Source organism: Sinocyclocheilus anshuiensis, unplaced genomic scaffold (genome assembly GCF_001515605.1).
Source record: "Sinocyclocheilus anshuiensis isolate Anshui unplaced genomic scaffold, SAMN03320099.WGS_v1.1 scaffold326, whole genome shotgun sequence".
Taxonomy (NCBI): Eukaryota; Metazoa; Chordata; class Actinopteri; order Cypriniformes; family Cyprinidae; genus Sinocyclocheilus; species Sinocyclocheilus anshuiensis.
The window spans coordinates 1,103,711-1,118,422 of record NW_015546098.1 but is presented as its reverse complement, the minus strand read 5'-3'; the positions used below and the strand labels follow the sequence as shown (position 1 = coordinate 1,118,422).

At 35.8% G+C, this 14,712-nt stretch overlaps 1 protein-coding gene across 1 annotated transcript in view; it reads right to left on the bottom strand.

Annotated features, from left to right (window-relative positions):
* LOC107700308 (transmembrane protein 131-like) overlaps positions 1 to 14,712 on the bottom strand; it is a 60,205-nt gene continuing 45,493 nt past the window's right edge. The window contains exons 22-34 of the mRNA XM_016501931.1: positions 13,764 to 13,950; positions 10,319 to 10,504; positions 10,087 to 10,233; positions 9,393 to 9,909; positions 9,145 to 9,269; positions 7,728 to 7,861; positions 6,855 to 7,031; positions 6,692 to 6,764; positions 5,423 to 5,517; positions 3,071 to 3,200; positions 2,916 to 2,992; positions 2,700 to 2,821; positions 1 to 418 (exon numbers count right to left, since the gene is read on the bottom strand). Coding sequence (XP_016357417.1) covers positions 146 to 418; positions 2,700 to 2,821; positions 2,916 to 2,992; positions 3,071 to 3,200; positions 5,423 to 5,517; positions 6,692 to 6,764; positions 6,855 to 7,031; positions 7,728 to 7,861; positions 9,145 to 9,269; positions 9,393 to 9,909; positions 10,087 to 10,233; positions 10,319 to 10,504; positions 13,764 to 13,950 — 2,243 coding nt within the window. The 3' untranslated portion in view covers positions 1 to 145. The remainder of the gene's footprint in view (positions 419 to 2,699; positions 2,822 to 2,915; positions 2,993 to 3,070; positions 3,201 to 5,422; positions 5,518 to 6,691; positions 6,765 to 6,854; positions 7,032 to 7,727; positions 7,862 to 9,144; positions 9,270 to 9,392; positions 9,910 to 10,086; positions 10,234 to 10,318; positions 10,505 to 13,763; positions 13,951 to 14,712) is intronic.

The window sequence follows — 14,712 nt, the reverse complement described above, 5'->3', positions numbered from 1 at the left end:
TTTTTTTTATTTTCACTGGGCAAACTTGCAAAACGTCTAGAAAAATAAACAACAAAATGCAGAACCTTACCACAACAACAAACATAAAAGAAAGAAGAATATTCACATTTTTCCCCATTACAGATAAAAGCACATTCTGGTTTCCTCACATCTCCCCGCAGTAGCCTGAATCGCTGGAGAGCTGAGAAGTGGAGCTCCGGTTTGAGGAGGAGTTCCAAATGTCCAAATTCATGTGTACACCAAAGGGATTGAAGCTGGAGTACGGTTTTCTCGGGCAGGCGCCGCCTGGTTCGCGTCTGAAGGGTGCGACGGACCGCTCCGAGTGAAAGTGGCTCTGGTGAGGCTCGCTTTGAGGAGTCCAGATCGAGCCAAACAGACTGGACATGGGTGACAGACTTCTGGTTCCTGAAAAGTACGGCTGGAAAAACAAAAAAAGATTGCTTAAATATTCCAAGCATCTAACTTCTCAATGAAGAGAAACCCACACATTTTATCAGGCGGGAAAATAAACACAGTGTGTTTCTGAGGAGCTCAGAAAACGAATGTAGAAACGGTTTTTAAACCAAGATGCCAGTGCAAACAATTTGTAGGGTATTAATAATTCAAGTATCTACCAACTGGTTTAAATGCACGTGCTGGAAGTTCAACATAATTTCCAACATTTTTTGTGGATTGAAGATTTCTGCATTTCACTACATTTGTAAGGAGAAGCTTTCGTAAACCTGTCGTCACAAACACCTTGAAGTTTTAACTCTTGCAAGTGAAGAAATTATGTCACAAGTATTGTAATTTTAAAATAAATAATATACTTAATGTGAGCCTGCAGCACAAAAGCAGTGTTAAGTCGCTGGGGTATATTTGTAGCAATAGCCAACAATACATTGTATGGGTCAAAATTATACATTTTTCTTTTATGGCAAAAATCATTAGGATATTAAGTAAAGATCATGTTCCATGAAGATATTTTGTAAATTTCCTACCGTAAATATATCAAAACTTAATTTTTGATTAGTAATATGCATTGCTAAGAACTTCATTTGGACAACTTTAAAGATGATTTTCTCAATATTTAGATGTTTTTGCACCCTCAGATTTCAGATTTTCAAATAGTTGTATCGCAGCCAAATATTGTCCTATCCTAACAAACCATACATCAATGGAAAACTTATTTATTGTATAAATCTCAATTTCAAAAAATTGACCCTTATCAAACCCACTGGTTTAGTGGTCCATGGGTCACATATTTATTTTTTTTATTTTTCAGTGCAGTAGTAATACAATAGTAGTACATTTCTAAGAAATAATATATTATTAATAATAATAATATTAATATATTCATCAGTATTATTATTATATAACCCCTTCAGAGTTTCAGTTAACAAGAACATACTTTGCTTACAGTTACAAGTCCATTCATTTAGATACGGTGTAAAAAGTATGCCCTTAATTGTAGAAATGTTTCTCTGTGGTATTGAAAATGGTATCAAGGCAAGATACTACAGGCAAAAACATTGTTTTATGCATTAATCAATTCAGAGATTTTGGGCTATTTGGCTTCAAACTAGTGTAAAGAAAACATCTATTTGTGTTTTCTTATATCTAGATGTTTTATTCTGAACGTTTTTACCATCTGTTTATATATCATTTGCCCGATTTTACACATTTGTATTTTGTTATGTCAACAAAATTAAACATGCCTAATTTGCATATTTAACCCTCTGGTGCTGTTTTTTTTACTTCTTCAGAATAAGAAACTTGGTAAAGGTTTTGGCACTTGCTACGTGCACACCATAAAAGTCATGGACATGACTGGAAAAGGTTAAATGGTCTTAAAAATAATAGTAACACTTGTACTGTTGGAAACGAATGGGAAGCGGATTCGTCTAGTGGAAGCGTTTGGTACTGCACCTAAACCAAATCTTACTGAAAGCTCATTTTTTAAGATATCAACCTCAAATTTGGAACACAACTTGTTTAAATTTATGGCTTTGATTTTCTTGCAGTCTTAGAGAATATTTTTTGGACAATATATATTTCATATAAATAAATAAATAAATAGTAGCCTATTTTTGTGCATTTTTCATAAAAATTCAATTCAAGTTTATTTGTGTAGTGCTTTTAACGATACAAATCATTGCAAAGCAACTTTACAGAAAAACAAACTTAGATTTCTATAACTTTTTTTAGTTTCACTTTTTAACTTTTTTCACTTCAGCAATAATCTGCCAAGTGTCTTCTTTAAAGCATTCAAAATGTATGACAGTTTATGCTCAAAAAGTGGTTAACAAGTAATAAATGGATCATAACTTTTCCATAAATATAATTAAATACCATACAATTCCCTAAAAATAAAAAATATTAAATAGAAAACATTATCAAACTAAAATACAGTATTCATTTCATTGAAAAAAAAAATAATAAAAAGATAATATTATTTTTGACCGCCACATCAACACCACCAAAGGGTTAAACATCACATTTCAGAAAAAAAACGTGTATATATATATATATATATATATATATGTTTGCAATTCTTAAGGTAATCAATCAACAAGTATGGTGATATCTATTAGTTACTCTATTCATTTGCTGTCTTGCCTCAAATATCAGTATTTTTCAAGGAAGTTTGAAATTCCAGCGTTGTGGCTTATGACTTTTAGAAAGTGCTTGATAAAAACGAACGCTTCTGTAGAGCTCACCTTGCTAGTGTCCCATGTGGAGTTGATGTTTTGGGTGGCGTTCTCACCCCAGACCGGCTGATGGCTGTGGGTCACGGTTTGGCTTTCATGGCATGAGAATGCAGTTTGGTAATTACCGTTACCTTCACGGAGCACACAGAGAAAACGGTCACTCATCTTTCACCAGCTGCATGCTACAGTGCTGGATGTCACTCACAGCGATGGAAACCTGCTCACCTGTTGGCATGCAGTTGGTCTGATCTCTGTAGGGATAAGGACTCGCACGCTGGCTGTTCACGTTGTTCCAAGGGAAGCTTCACAAAAATGACAAGAGGGTATTAATTTGATAGTGTGTGGTCAAAAATAAAATGCAAAATAATTAAAAGACATACCTGTCATATCCCAATGAGGGACTCTGAGGGACGAACGGGAGAGATTCGGTCATGTTATACCTGAATTCATTGGTCAGAGGAACCGAGGCGGGAGACCAGGTCTCTTCAATCACATTAGAGCCGACCGTGTCTGGGGAAATCGCATAAATCAAAAACATGATCAGACAGGGTTCAGTGATCATTTTCCAGGACATTTTAAATTTGTGACCCTGGAGCACAAAACCAGCCATAAGGGTCAATTTTTCAAAATTGAGATTTATACGTCATCTGAAAGCTGAATAAATAAGCTTTCCATTGATGTATGGTTTGTTAGGATTGGACAATATCTGGTCGAGATACAACTATTTGAAAATCTGGAATCTGAGGGTGCAAAAAAAAATCTAAATATTGAGAAAATCATCTTTAAAGTTGTTCAAATTAAGTTCTTAGCAATGCATATTACTAATCAAAAATGAAGTTTTGATATATTTACGATAGGAAATGTACAAAATATCTTCATGGAACATGATCTTTACTTAATATCCTAATGATTTTTGGCATAAAAGAGAAATGTATAATTTTGACCCATACAATGTATTGTTGGCTATTGCTACAAATATACCCCAGCGACTTAACACTGCTTTTGTGCTCCAGGGTCGCATTTAATTACAGCGGGAATAAAAGACAAGGATCACACCCTAAAGTAATGTCCTCCTCTCTCCAGAAGTCTTTAAAAACACATTTTATGGCTATAAAATCAGCTCTTTAATAAGAGCTCTTAATTATACATTACGACCAATTTCAGTACGATAGCAAAAAAATATTTAAAGTATGAAATTATTTTATTTATAAATAAAAATAAATTAAATCAGTTCATTAATGCTAATAATAACATTAAAGAAAGTAATATTTTAAAATCTTGGCATGCATCCTTCAAATATTTTTCAGTTAAGTATTGCTTTAAAAGGGTCAAGTGAAAAATTAGTGGATTCTGACTAACCATAAAGCGTTATTAACATCCCGTTTACAGACTTTGTGATATTTCCACACAAATTACAATTTTGAAAATGCTTGCAATACAGTTTGTGTGCAAATTTTCTACTACTAACATGAATCGTTTCAGGCCAGTGGTCAACTGTTCGTTCTTGGCTAAAAGAAAACACAATTACATTAAAAAAATAAAATAAAAAAAAATTTCCAGGACATTTTACATTTTCTCTCATTTTTCATGTGCTTTCCAGGACTGGAAAATTAGTCAATTTTCCATTAAATTTTTTTTTATTTTCCATTAAAGCAATACTTAACATATTATTTTCTTTAAAATTATTATTAGCATTAATGAACTGATTTAATTTATTTTATATTTTCAAATAGGTAAATAAAATAATTAAATACTTAAAAACAATTTTTTTTTTTTTTTTGCTATGGTAATGAAATTGGTTTTGAAAATCATTTGTCGTAACGTATAATATATATTAAGAGCTCATATTAAAGAGCTGATTTTATACTCAAGTCATGGCCATAAACTGCATGTTTTTCCATCAATTTTCCAGGTTTTCTGTGATTAACAGTGTAATGTGTGTAATGCTTACAAACTGCAGTCCGTTACTGGTTACAGATTACATGACAAAAATTACAGTTAGTAATATAATCTGGATTGCACATATTAGGTAATGTAATCTGATTACTTTTGGCCTAACTCGTTTATCACATAATCTTGAATGTGATTATTCTATACCAGATTGAAAAAACAAAGAGAAAGAAAATATATTTCATTCTTTGTTATCAATATCATGAAATGCATTAAATATTACACTATATCAGGGATTCGTGAAAAAGAAAAGCTAATAATTAATGAAATTATAAAAGCTGTTAAAAAGCATTAATAAACATGACATTACATGGCCAAAGGCTTCCAGGTTTGAAATATTTTCCAATATTAATAATTAAGAAGATCACTGGTTATGAAGACATACTGTAGCATTTCACAGCTATGCATCGGCAGAGTTTATTACTGGCATAATTATTAGTCATGTAGCACAAAAGCAGTGTTAAGTCGCTGGGGTATATTTGTAGCAATAGCCAACAATACATTGTATGGGTCAAAATGATCGATTTTTCTTTTATGCCAAAAATCATTAGGATATTAAGTAAAGATCATGTTCCATGAAGATATTTAGTAAACTTCCTACCGTAAATATATCAAAACTTCATTTTTGATTAGTAATATGCATTGCTAAGAACTTAATTTGAACAACTTTAAAGATGATTTTCTCAATATTTAGATTTTTTTGCACTCTCAGATTCTAGATTTTCCAGATTCCGTCATCCAGATTACATGTAAGTACAGTCACTACCCAGCATGCCCCTCACCGATGCTTTTGTCCACACCTGCAGCTACATTGAGAGCCGGCGCGGGACAGACGTCTGGGCTCTGGCACGGTTGCCTGACAGACAGATTGTTCATGCTGTGGACAAACGTGTTTATAGATCATTAAAGCACTTTCAGAAATCATAAGTCAAGTTAGGGCTGGGCGATTTTCCGATTTTATCGATTAATTAGAATTTAATGTTTTGCCACGATTTTATTGTTTAGAAAAAGAGAATCGCGATTTTGAATAGAAATGAGTACTGTCAAACGAATTTAATGTTTTTCCACGATTTTTTTTTTTTTTTTTTTTTTAGAAATCTAGGAATCGCGATTTTGAATAGAAATATGACCAAATGTTAGAATTAGACACTTTGACAATATGCCGGTGATAACAGTAAAGAGAAAAGAACGATCCAACCGCACGTTGACCATAAATACCATAAATATAGCGCTAAGCGCCATTCACACAGAATGCGCTTTTGTGTTGACAAAGATGCGACGCGGGCAGTGGAACAGGAAAAAATGCAGGACGATGGGAGTGATAAAGCAATAAGCCCCAAGAAGCCACGGTTTACAGTGAATTTATAACAGCTAAGGGACGTTGTTAGGTACGACGTGAAGTGGAGTTATAATATAAACCCCCTTAGCTGTTATAAATTCACTGTAAACCACGGCTTCACGGGGCTTATTGTTGCTTTTATAAAACGGTTATTCCATATACGTAGTAAGGTTTCACAAAATAAAACGGAGCAAATAAAGTGTAATGATATTAATAAAAACAGTATTCTTCCACCAAACAATGTAGCTCCTCAGAAACAGTTGTGGTTGCAACAAAGTGGTTGCCGAGCAACAGACAAACGTAAACAAAGGCGTATGTTACTTTGTAGAGTCATTTACAACAGCTTCGAACGCGGCTCAGCCAATCAGAATCAAGCACCGGAACTCTCCGTTTTATAAACTTCTTTTAACTTGAGCGCCGTGTTTTTAGAAAGTCGTTTCATGCAAGAGACGCGAGCGCAACAGTCAAACACGTCCATGTTTACATAGAAAAAACTATGGAAAAGCAGCGCAATCGAATAAAAAAACCTGTAAAGAACTACTACTGTATGTCTGATATTTCATGTTTGCATCATGGTGACCGGCTGAAAGCTGCTGCTGTTTTTACAGAACATTTATAGTCGGGAAAAATCTAGATTTTTTAATTTTTTGCCAAATCGCCCAGCCCTAAGTCAAGTAAAAAAAACAAACTTGAGAAAATCGGCTCCTTTTACCTTTGAGTTTTGTAGGAATAGTTCATGTAACATTCCCGGTCTTTTGGATACGGGTGGTACTGGTTGTTGTCTCCTAAAAAGCAAACAAACAAACAAATTTTGATTAAAGTATTATTCATAATAATGTAGTACTTAACTGTGAGTGGAGCGTGTGATCTCTTACTCCGGCAGGGATGTCTGTTGGGGTCCTTCTCTCCCTCGACGCTGCTGGCGCTGCTCCAGCTGCCCCAGGACCCTCGGCTGGCTCTCACACTGCCTGATGAGCTGCTGGAATCAGAGCCAGACTCCCACTGCAGACGGCGCTCCGGACATTTACGCCTCGGTCTGCTCAAACACGTGCCTGTGTTTATGTGAACGGAAACAGTTTAACAAAACTCACGTGGAGAGTTATAGTAGATCAGGTCAGTGTGTGTGCATGTGAAATAATTATGATTTTTAAATGTTTTGATAGTCTCTCGTGCTCATCAAGGCTGTGTTTATTTGATCAAAAATACAGTAAAAATAGTGAAATATTATTGTAATTTAAAACAGCTGTTGTCTATGTGAATGTATGCTAAAATGTAATTTATTCCTGTGATCAAAGGCTGCATTTATAAATTCACTGTAAACCACGGCTTCACGGGGGTTATTGCTTTTATAAAACGTTTATTCCATATACGTAGTAAGGTTTCACAAAATAAAACGGAGCAAATAAAGTGTAATGATATTAATAAAAACAGTATTCTTCCACCAAACAATGTAGCTCCTCAGAAACAGTTGTGGTTGCTACAAAGTGGTTGCCGAGCAACAGACAAACGTAAACAAAGGCGTATGTTACTTTGTAGAGTCATTTACAACAGCTTCGAACGTGGCTCAGCCAATCAGAATCAAGCACCGGAACTCTCCGTTTTATAATGCAGCTTTGATCACAGGAATCAATTACATTTCACAACATATTAGAACAGAAAACACAACATCATGTTGTCTTCAACAGCTGTAGCTGATCAGGATGTTGAGGGACACTGGTATGATGTCATTGCTGACATCACTTCCTCACCGCTGTGTTTGACAGGGCTGTCTGGACTGGCTCCTGCTTTAGCTGGTCCAGGTTTCGTGTTGCGGGTTCGAGCAGCATTACGCTGAGATTCTCTCTCGCTCTCTGTCACCATGACGACGCTGTTTTCAGGAAGCCTGTTGGATTATCAATATGAAAATTACATTACAGTAGCAGTAATATTAACCCTCTGGTGCTGTTCAGTCATTTTTTACCAAAAAAAAAAATTAGGTTTTTTTTTTTTTTACTTTATTAGAATGGTTTGAAACTTGGAAAAGGTTTTGGCACTTGTTTTGTGGGGGAAGAAAATTACGAACATAATACAAAAAGGTTAAATGGTCCTGAAAAAAAAAAGAAAACACTCACACAAAAATGACCACACTGGAAACGAATGGGAAGCGGATTCATCTAGTGGAAACGTTTAGTCCTGCGCCCAAACAAAATCTCACTGAAAGCTCATTTTTTGAGATATCAACCTCAGATTTGGAACACAACTTGTTCAGAGTGTTAGGCTTTGATTTTCTTGCAGTTTTAGCGTAAAACACGTTTTGGAAAATATATATTTCATATAAAATTTTAAAATAGTATTTTGTGCATTTTTCATCATAATTAACTTAAACTTCTCTAACTTTCTGGCTCACTTTTTTAAAACCTTTTTTCACTTCAGCAATAATTGGCCAAGTGTATTCTTTAAAAAGAGACCTGTGCTCCAAAGCATTCTAGATTTACAACAGATTAAGCTGGAAATGTCATTTTCAGGTCTCAACTTAATGGTTCTTTAATTGTACTTATGATAAAATGTTTTAAAATAAATACATTTATCAAATAAAAATTTTTTTTTTAAAAATTAAATTAAATGAATTTTTAAAAAATTCAATGAATTTTTAAATTAAATTAAATTAAATTAAATCTGCGTCCATCTTACAAAACAAGTCCTTCAAAGTTTGTCTTGATAAAAATGGAAATCCAAAAATATATGTTTAACAGTAAAATGATAAAATATTGACATTTTAGTGGTTCTTACGTATAACATGTTGCCTCAGAGCTTATGTATTATGTATTGTTTTCAATAATCATACATTTAAAATTCTTATTCATATGCATCAATCTTGAAATCTGACTTTTAAATTGTGAATAGTATACCGCTGCCAATAACTGATATAAAATGCTAAAAATCGAATTAATCATGAGTTGTTAAAATAGTCGATTTATAATATATACACAAGTCATGTTACACGTGTGAATTAAAGCGATCACAGTGTGCCGATGTTCTTTAGCGTAAAAAAAACCTGCTTTTGAACTGAATCAGAATCCAGTGAATCAGGAATCAAGTCAATTCGCTGTCAATTCACGCAACATAACTAGGAACGCCACACAACTATCAAGTGAAGGTTTACAGCAGAACTGTGCAGCTTCTTACCCAGGAATGAGCTCAGCCGTCTTCCGGCGACTCCTGCCCGAGTTTCTCTTGGCTTTGGAGGCTGACACTCCGAGTTCTGCATCTTTCTCCGGTCTCTTCTTCAGACTGCTGCCTCTATCTGTCTTCTGAAGGACCGGCACAAACAGTTCATTAGAGATGTTAAATTGGAAGAACCTCAACACTGAGAAGCTTTTGCTAAAACAAGTGTAAAACAAAAGGTCATCCTCTTATGCTCCTATGGCTCTTACCTCTTCATCTACATTAGCCCTTGTTTCTGCATGCTTTTTTCTTTTACACTCCTGGTTTTGCACCGCTTCATCCGCAGGCTGAGGGACTCTGCTTGTTATGATGCTTTCTGGAAGGGTTTCCATAGGAAACATATCAGCTGGCACTGCCTCGTCCCCTCTGAAGTGCTGTTTCTTCTCGGCAGGGAGAAGGCTTTCGTCTAATATGTTATTGTTGTTATTACAAACTTCGGGGTCTAACTCAAAGCTACGCTCTCGATCTCCGTCGGTGGGAGGAGTGCAGCAGTGCGAGGCAGCAGAATCACCAGCAGCGGCAGATGCAGGGCTGTTCTTATATCGACTGTAAAGGAACGACACCTTCATTTGCTTCTTTGGAGGCTGGGAAGAAGCTCCAGAACTTTTCTTGGATGAGGACTGCGGTCGAATCGTCCCGTTGGCCACAGCTGGAGATCCCCTCCCTTTGCCTTTGTCAGACGGGTGGCTCGTGTCAGTGTAGTTCTTACAGCTGCCTTTTCCTCTACTTTAAAATAATAATAATTAAAATTGAGATTTAAACTGAGATATGATCATTGAAACATCACGTATTGCTGCTGATTAGACTTGCAGGTTAAAAAAAATAATCACATAGAACAAAATGGGTGTGTAAACAACTAACAAGTGTGTGATTCCTTAGTAATAACAGGTGATGCCGTCTCACCTGACTCCGTTTGAGATGCTGTGGGTGACGCTGCTATTTTCACGAGGTACAGAGTTGTGATTGCTACGTGGACTCGGTGTTGAGAACTCGCTCAGAATGTGCTGAGCTTGATGGAAAGCCATCAGACAAACACCAGCTAGAGAGGAACTGCGGAGAGAACAGCTTTGATATGAATGCACAGAAGCACAGGGTGGCGTTTCGTGTGGTTTAAGTATGGATATGGGCTGCTGACCAGGTGAAGACCAGTGTGATGATCCAGAAGGGCTCCTCCCAGCTGGGCCCCGGGACCACCTGAGCACACAGAGGCAGCATGTGGTGAGGAAGAGTCACGTTCAGGGTGAAGTGGAAAAAGGAGCCACGTTCTGTCACCAGAGTCAAGTCTCTGATCACCCACGAAGAGGTGAAGTCTGGAGTGAATCTGGAGAGATGCAGAGAATTAAAAAAATTTCATAGAGGAAAAAAAAATGCTGGGGAATATGGTGTAATGTAGGAATAGACCATGGAGCATTTATGGGACCGTTCACCCAAAAATGAAAATTCTGTCATATTTTGAAGAATGTTGGTAAACAAACAGTTTCGGTTCCCATTGACTTACACAGTGTGGAAAAAACTAGGGATGCACGATATTATCGGAACGTTATCGAAATCGGCCGATAATGGCTTAAAATGCAAATATCGGCATTCAGGAAAAAGTTAGCTTCAAGAATGAGCACACCGCTGATGCGATCTTATCGCTGTCATACCCTGAGAACATGCAAGTTACTCGTCTTATCGGTAAGGCATCGGCCCAATATGAAAAATTATGCCGATATGCCTTACCGATAAGACAAGTAACTCGCATGTTCTCAGGGTGTGACAGCGATAATATCACGTCAGCAGTGTGCTCATTCTTGAAGCGAACTCTTTCCTGAATGATGATTAAATTCACTGTTTTGAGCATTTAATTTGAGAAGGCGAGTACAGAATGAGGCGTCTGGTGTGCGATAAGAGTCACAGTTACTAATGCGAGCAGCAGCGGGTCCTAATGCTTGTCCGGTAAGGCTTTTTATTTACTTAGGGGGCGCTGTTGGCCTACTTGTAATAAAATGAAAGGAAAATACACAAATATCATTAAGATACTTGTGTTTCTGAATAAATAAAGCAGTAATTGATGTCATAATTTAAAGGTCAGAAGGTATAGCTTACATGAATAAAAATCACAAACAAGACACAAATTAAATAATTTTATTTATACAGATTTATTCATTAATGTGTAATATGTTTTTTTTTTCAAACAGATTATGAAAACTTAAATACAAGGAGCTTTAAAAGATTTTCAGAATTTGTACAACTCTTTTGTTTTAGACCATCTACAAATGTTATATCTTCAAATAAAATGTTAAGGATTGCTTTATAGTTGCTTTATAGCTATTTTCAAAGCTTTCATTATAAAAGAACGTCATTGTTTATTAAATTCTCAAAAGTAAGTTTTTGATCAAAACTAACCAAAATGAAAAATAATATGTTTATAATCTCTGCACAGGAGAGACTTGGTGTTGTTTCCAAACAAAAGGAAATATATCGGTATCAGCATCGGCTATCAGCCAAAATTAGTTGAAAAATATCGGCATATCGGATATCGGCAAAAATCCAATATTGTGCATCCCTAAAAAAAACACAATGGAAGTCAATGGGAACCGAACTGAGAGGTTAGCAACATTTTTCAAAATAATCCTCTAGTGTTCCCACGTTTCCGCCACTAAATAAAAAATAAAAAAGGTAATTGCGACTTTTTAATCTCATAATTCTGACAATTTTTTTCTCAGAGTTGCATGATATAAACTCACAAAATGCAACTTACAAAGTCAGAATTGTGAGATAAAAACGCGCAATTGTAAGAAAATAGTTATTTTCCCCTCGGAAATCGACTTTTTAACTTGCAATTTTTCGAGTGTATATCTCACAATTATGAGAAAAGAAGTCAAGATATAAAATTGCAATTATGAGACCCAAAAAAATGGAGATTAATATCATGCAATTCTGACTTTATAACTCACAATTGTGTTTACATCATGCAATTCTGAGAAAAAAAGCCAGGATTGTGAGCTAAAAAGTCACAATTACCTTAATAGATTTTTTTATTCAATGGCAGAAACGGGCTTCCATATGAAACTCACAGGAACAACACGACGGTGAATAAATGATGCCAGTATTTTGATTTTGGGATGAACTATCCTTTATGCGCTTTTAAAAAACAAGGGGAATGAGAACACAGCAAGAAAAAAAGAGAGAGATTGAGTCATCGCCAAACTAAACATTAAAACTGATCATTACCTTAAATTATAAAAACAAATCATTATATGCTGCTAAACATTTGCAATGACTTTAGAGTACAGAAACAGAACAGGCAATAACTAGCGGTAACTAACATGAAAAAGGGAATTTAGGAATATAACACTAAATCATAAATGTACTATTTTAATTCTGTGCATTTTCATTACAACTTAGACAGGCTGTCACACAGCAAATACAAGATGTTATCACAGCACTACAGGGATGGCATACGATCTGCACTTCATTAAAACAGATACTGGACAATATGCACTAGGGTTGGGTACTGAAACCCGGTACCAATATGGCACCGGTATCTATGTAACCGGTATGTACTAGAACCGAATCAGAGCGCAGATTTCGGTGCCATGCCTGAGCGATCGATTTAAATTTTTGTCCTCTGGTTCTCCGAAACGGACGTAAGAAGCATCATCACCGGCACCGCACGTGAAAAATAATTTCCAGACTGAGAAAATGCACGTGAACTCAAGTCAGAAAACTGTAATAATACAAATCCAACAAATCTTTGTAGTAACGAGAGTGTCCATGTTGTTTTCACATTCCGACTTAAAAGCACAGCTCGGGAAATGAGAGCATCGAGGAGCGCGTGAATGCAGTAATTACACTTGCTCTGATGGCGGCAGGTAGCCTTCCGTTAACTAAGCTAAACATGCTTAAATTAAAATGCCTAAAGCTAAAACTTCCCTTGTATTCATATTTCTAAACCTGTTGTCCAACAAAAGAGAACATTATAACCTTTTTACTCCAGTCAAATTCTTCCTTTTGTGATCTGATATGGCTTCTTGTCACAGAATGAGGCAGAAAATATGTTCCATAGGCTACTTTAAAAATACATCGATTAGCAATGGATTATAAATATACTTAATTATTATGAAAATACCAGAGATGGCTTGAATAACACAGATAAACTATATTGTCGCAGTCGAGTGTTTATTGTCTTTGTTTTATCATTCAAAACGTTTATATGTTCTGTTTACTCAGTTACAGCTATAATAGCGATGCCTTTGTCCATATTAGGGATTTCCTGGAGGGTCATGAGTTCCGCTACTTCTGTGACTGGATATGTGATATATTTTCTGTGCGAGGGAGCCCTCTGGCGTCCAGTATGAATGAAACAGACATCGTGTGTTTATAGTGCTAATGGCCAATCCATAATTTTTGGGGAATTTTTATTTATTTATTTTTTAATAAGTATCGGTTCAGGCGCCGGAACCGTTTTAAAAGTATCAATTTGGCACCAGTATCAAAAAAAAACCCAAACGATACCCAACCCTAGTATGCACAGTAGAGAAAAGAGCTGAGAGTCAGCAGGCACATGCACTTTCACATTATCACTCGAGACTCACGCGATGGTGATTTCTGAGGACGAGTTGTAGTCCACTTTGAAAGACCTGCAGTGTTGCACCTCAAAGCCATAACCTTGACATTTATATCCATTAATGCTCATGGACACTACAGTCAGCGGCAGCTCGCCTGCATTCTCCACTTTAAAGCTCTTCTGGATGGAAAACAAGGGCTTACTTGATTGTAAACCTGTGAAAAGACAAGAAAGGAAATGGAAAATGCTGCTGATGCACTTAATGAAATGTATTTCATCGATCTTTGGGTCACACTTTAGTTTGGGGACCAATTCTCACTATTAACTCTGACTTTTGCCTCAATAAACTCCTAATGTGCTGCTTATTAAAAAAGAAAAACCGAAACAAGTATATACGATATATACGCAAATATACAAAATGTTTACCATTCTGAATATCAGTTATGTTGAGAACTTTCTTCATTTTAAGCGGCTCGTGTTATGAAAATACTGGCGTATTTCAATGCTCGGGTGAGATTACGTAACATTTGAACAGCCTTCTGTCTGTGCCGTTTTGACTTACTCGTTTTCATCACTTTCACTTTAAAGGGGTCGTGACATGAGAAACCAAATTTCCCTTGATCTTTTGACACAGAAGAGGTCTTTGTATGCTTAATACATCCTGCAAGTTTCATAACTTAAAATGTGACCTTGGAGCACAAAAGCAGTATTAAGTCGCTGGGGTATATTTGTAGCAATAGCCAAAATTACAAGCATGGGTCAAAATGATTGATTTTTCTTTTATGCCAAAAATCATTATGATATTAAGTAAAGACCATGTTCCATGAAGATATTTTGTAAATTTCCTACTGTAAATATATCAAAACTTAATTTTTGATTAGTAATATGCATTGCTAAGGACGTCATATGGACAACTTTAAAGGCGATTTTCTCAGTATTTTGATTTTTTTGCACCCTCAGATTCCAGATTTTCAAAT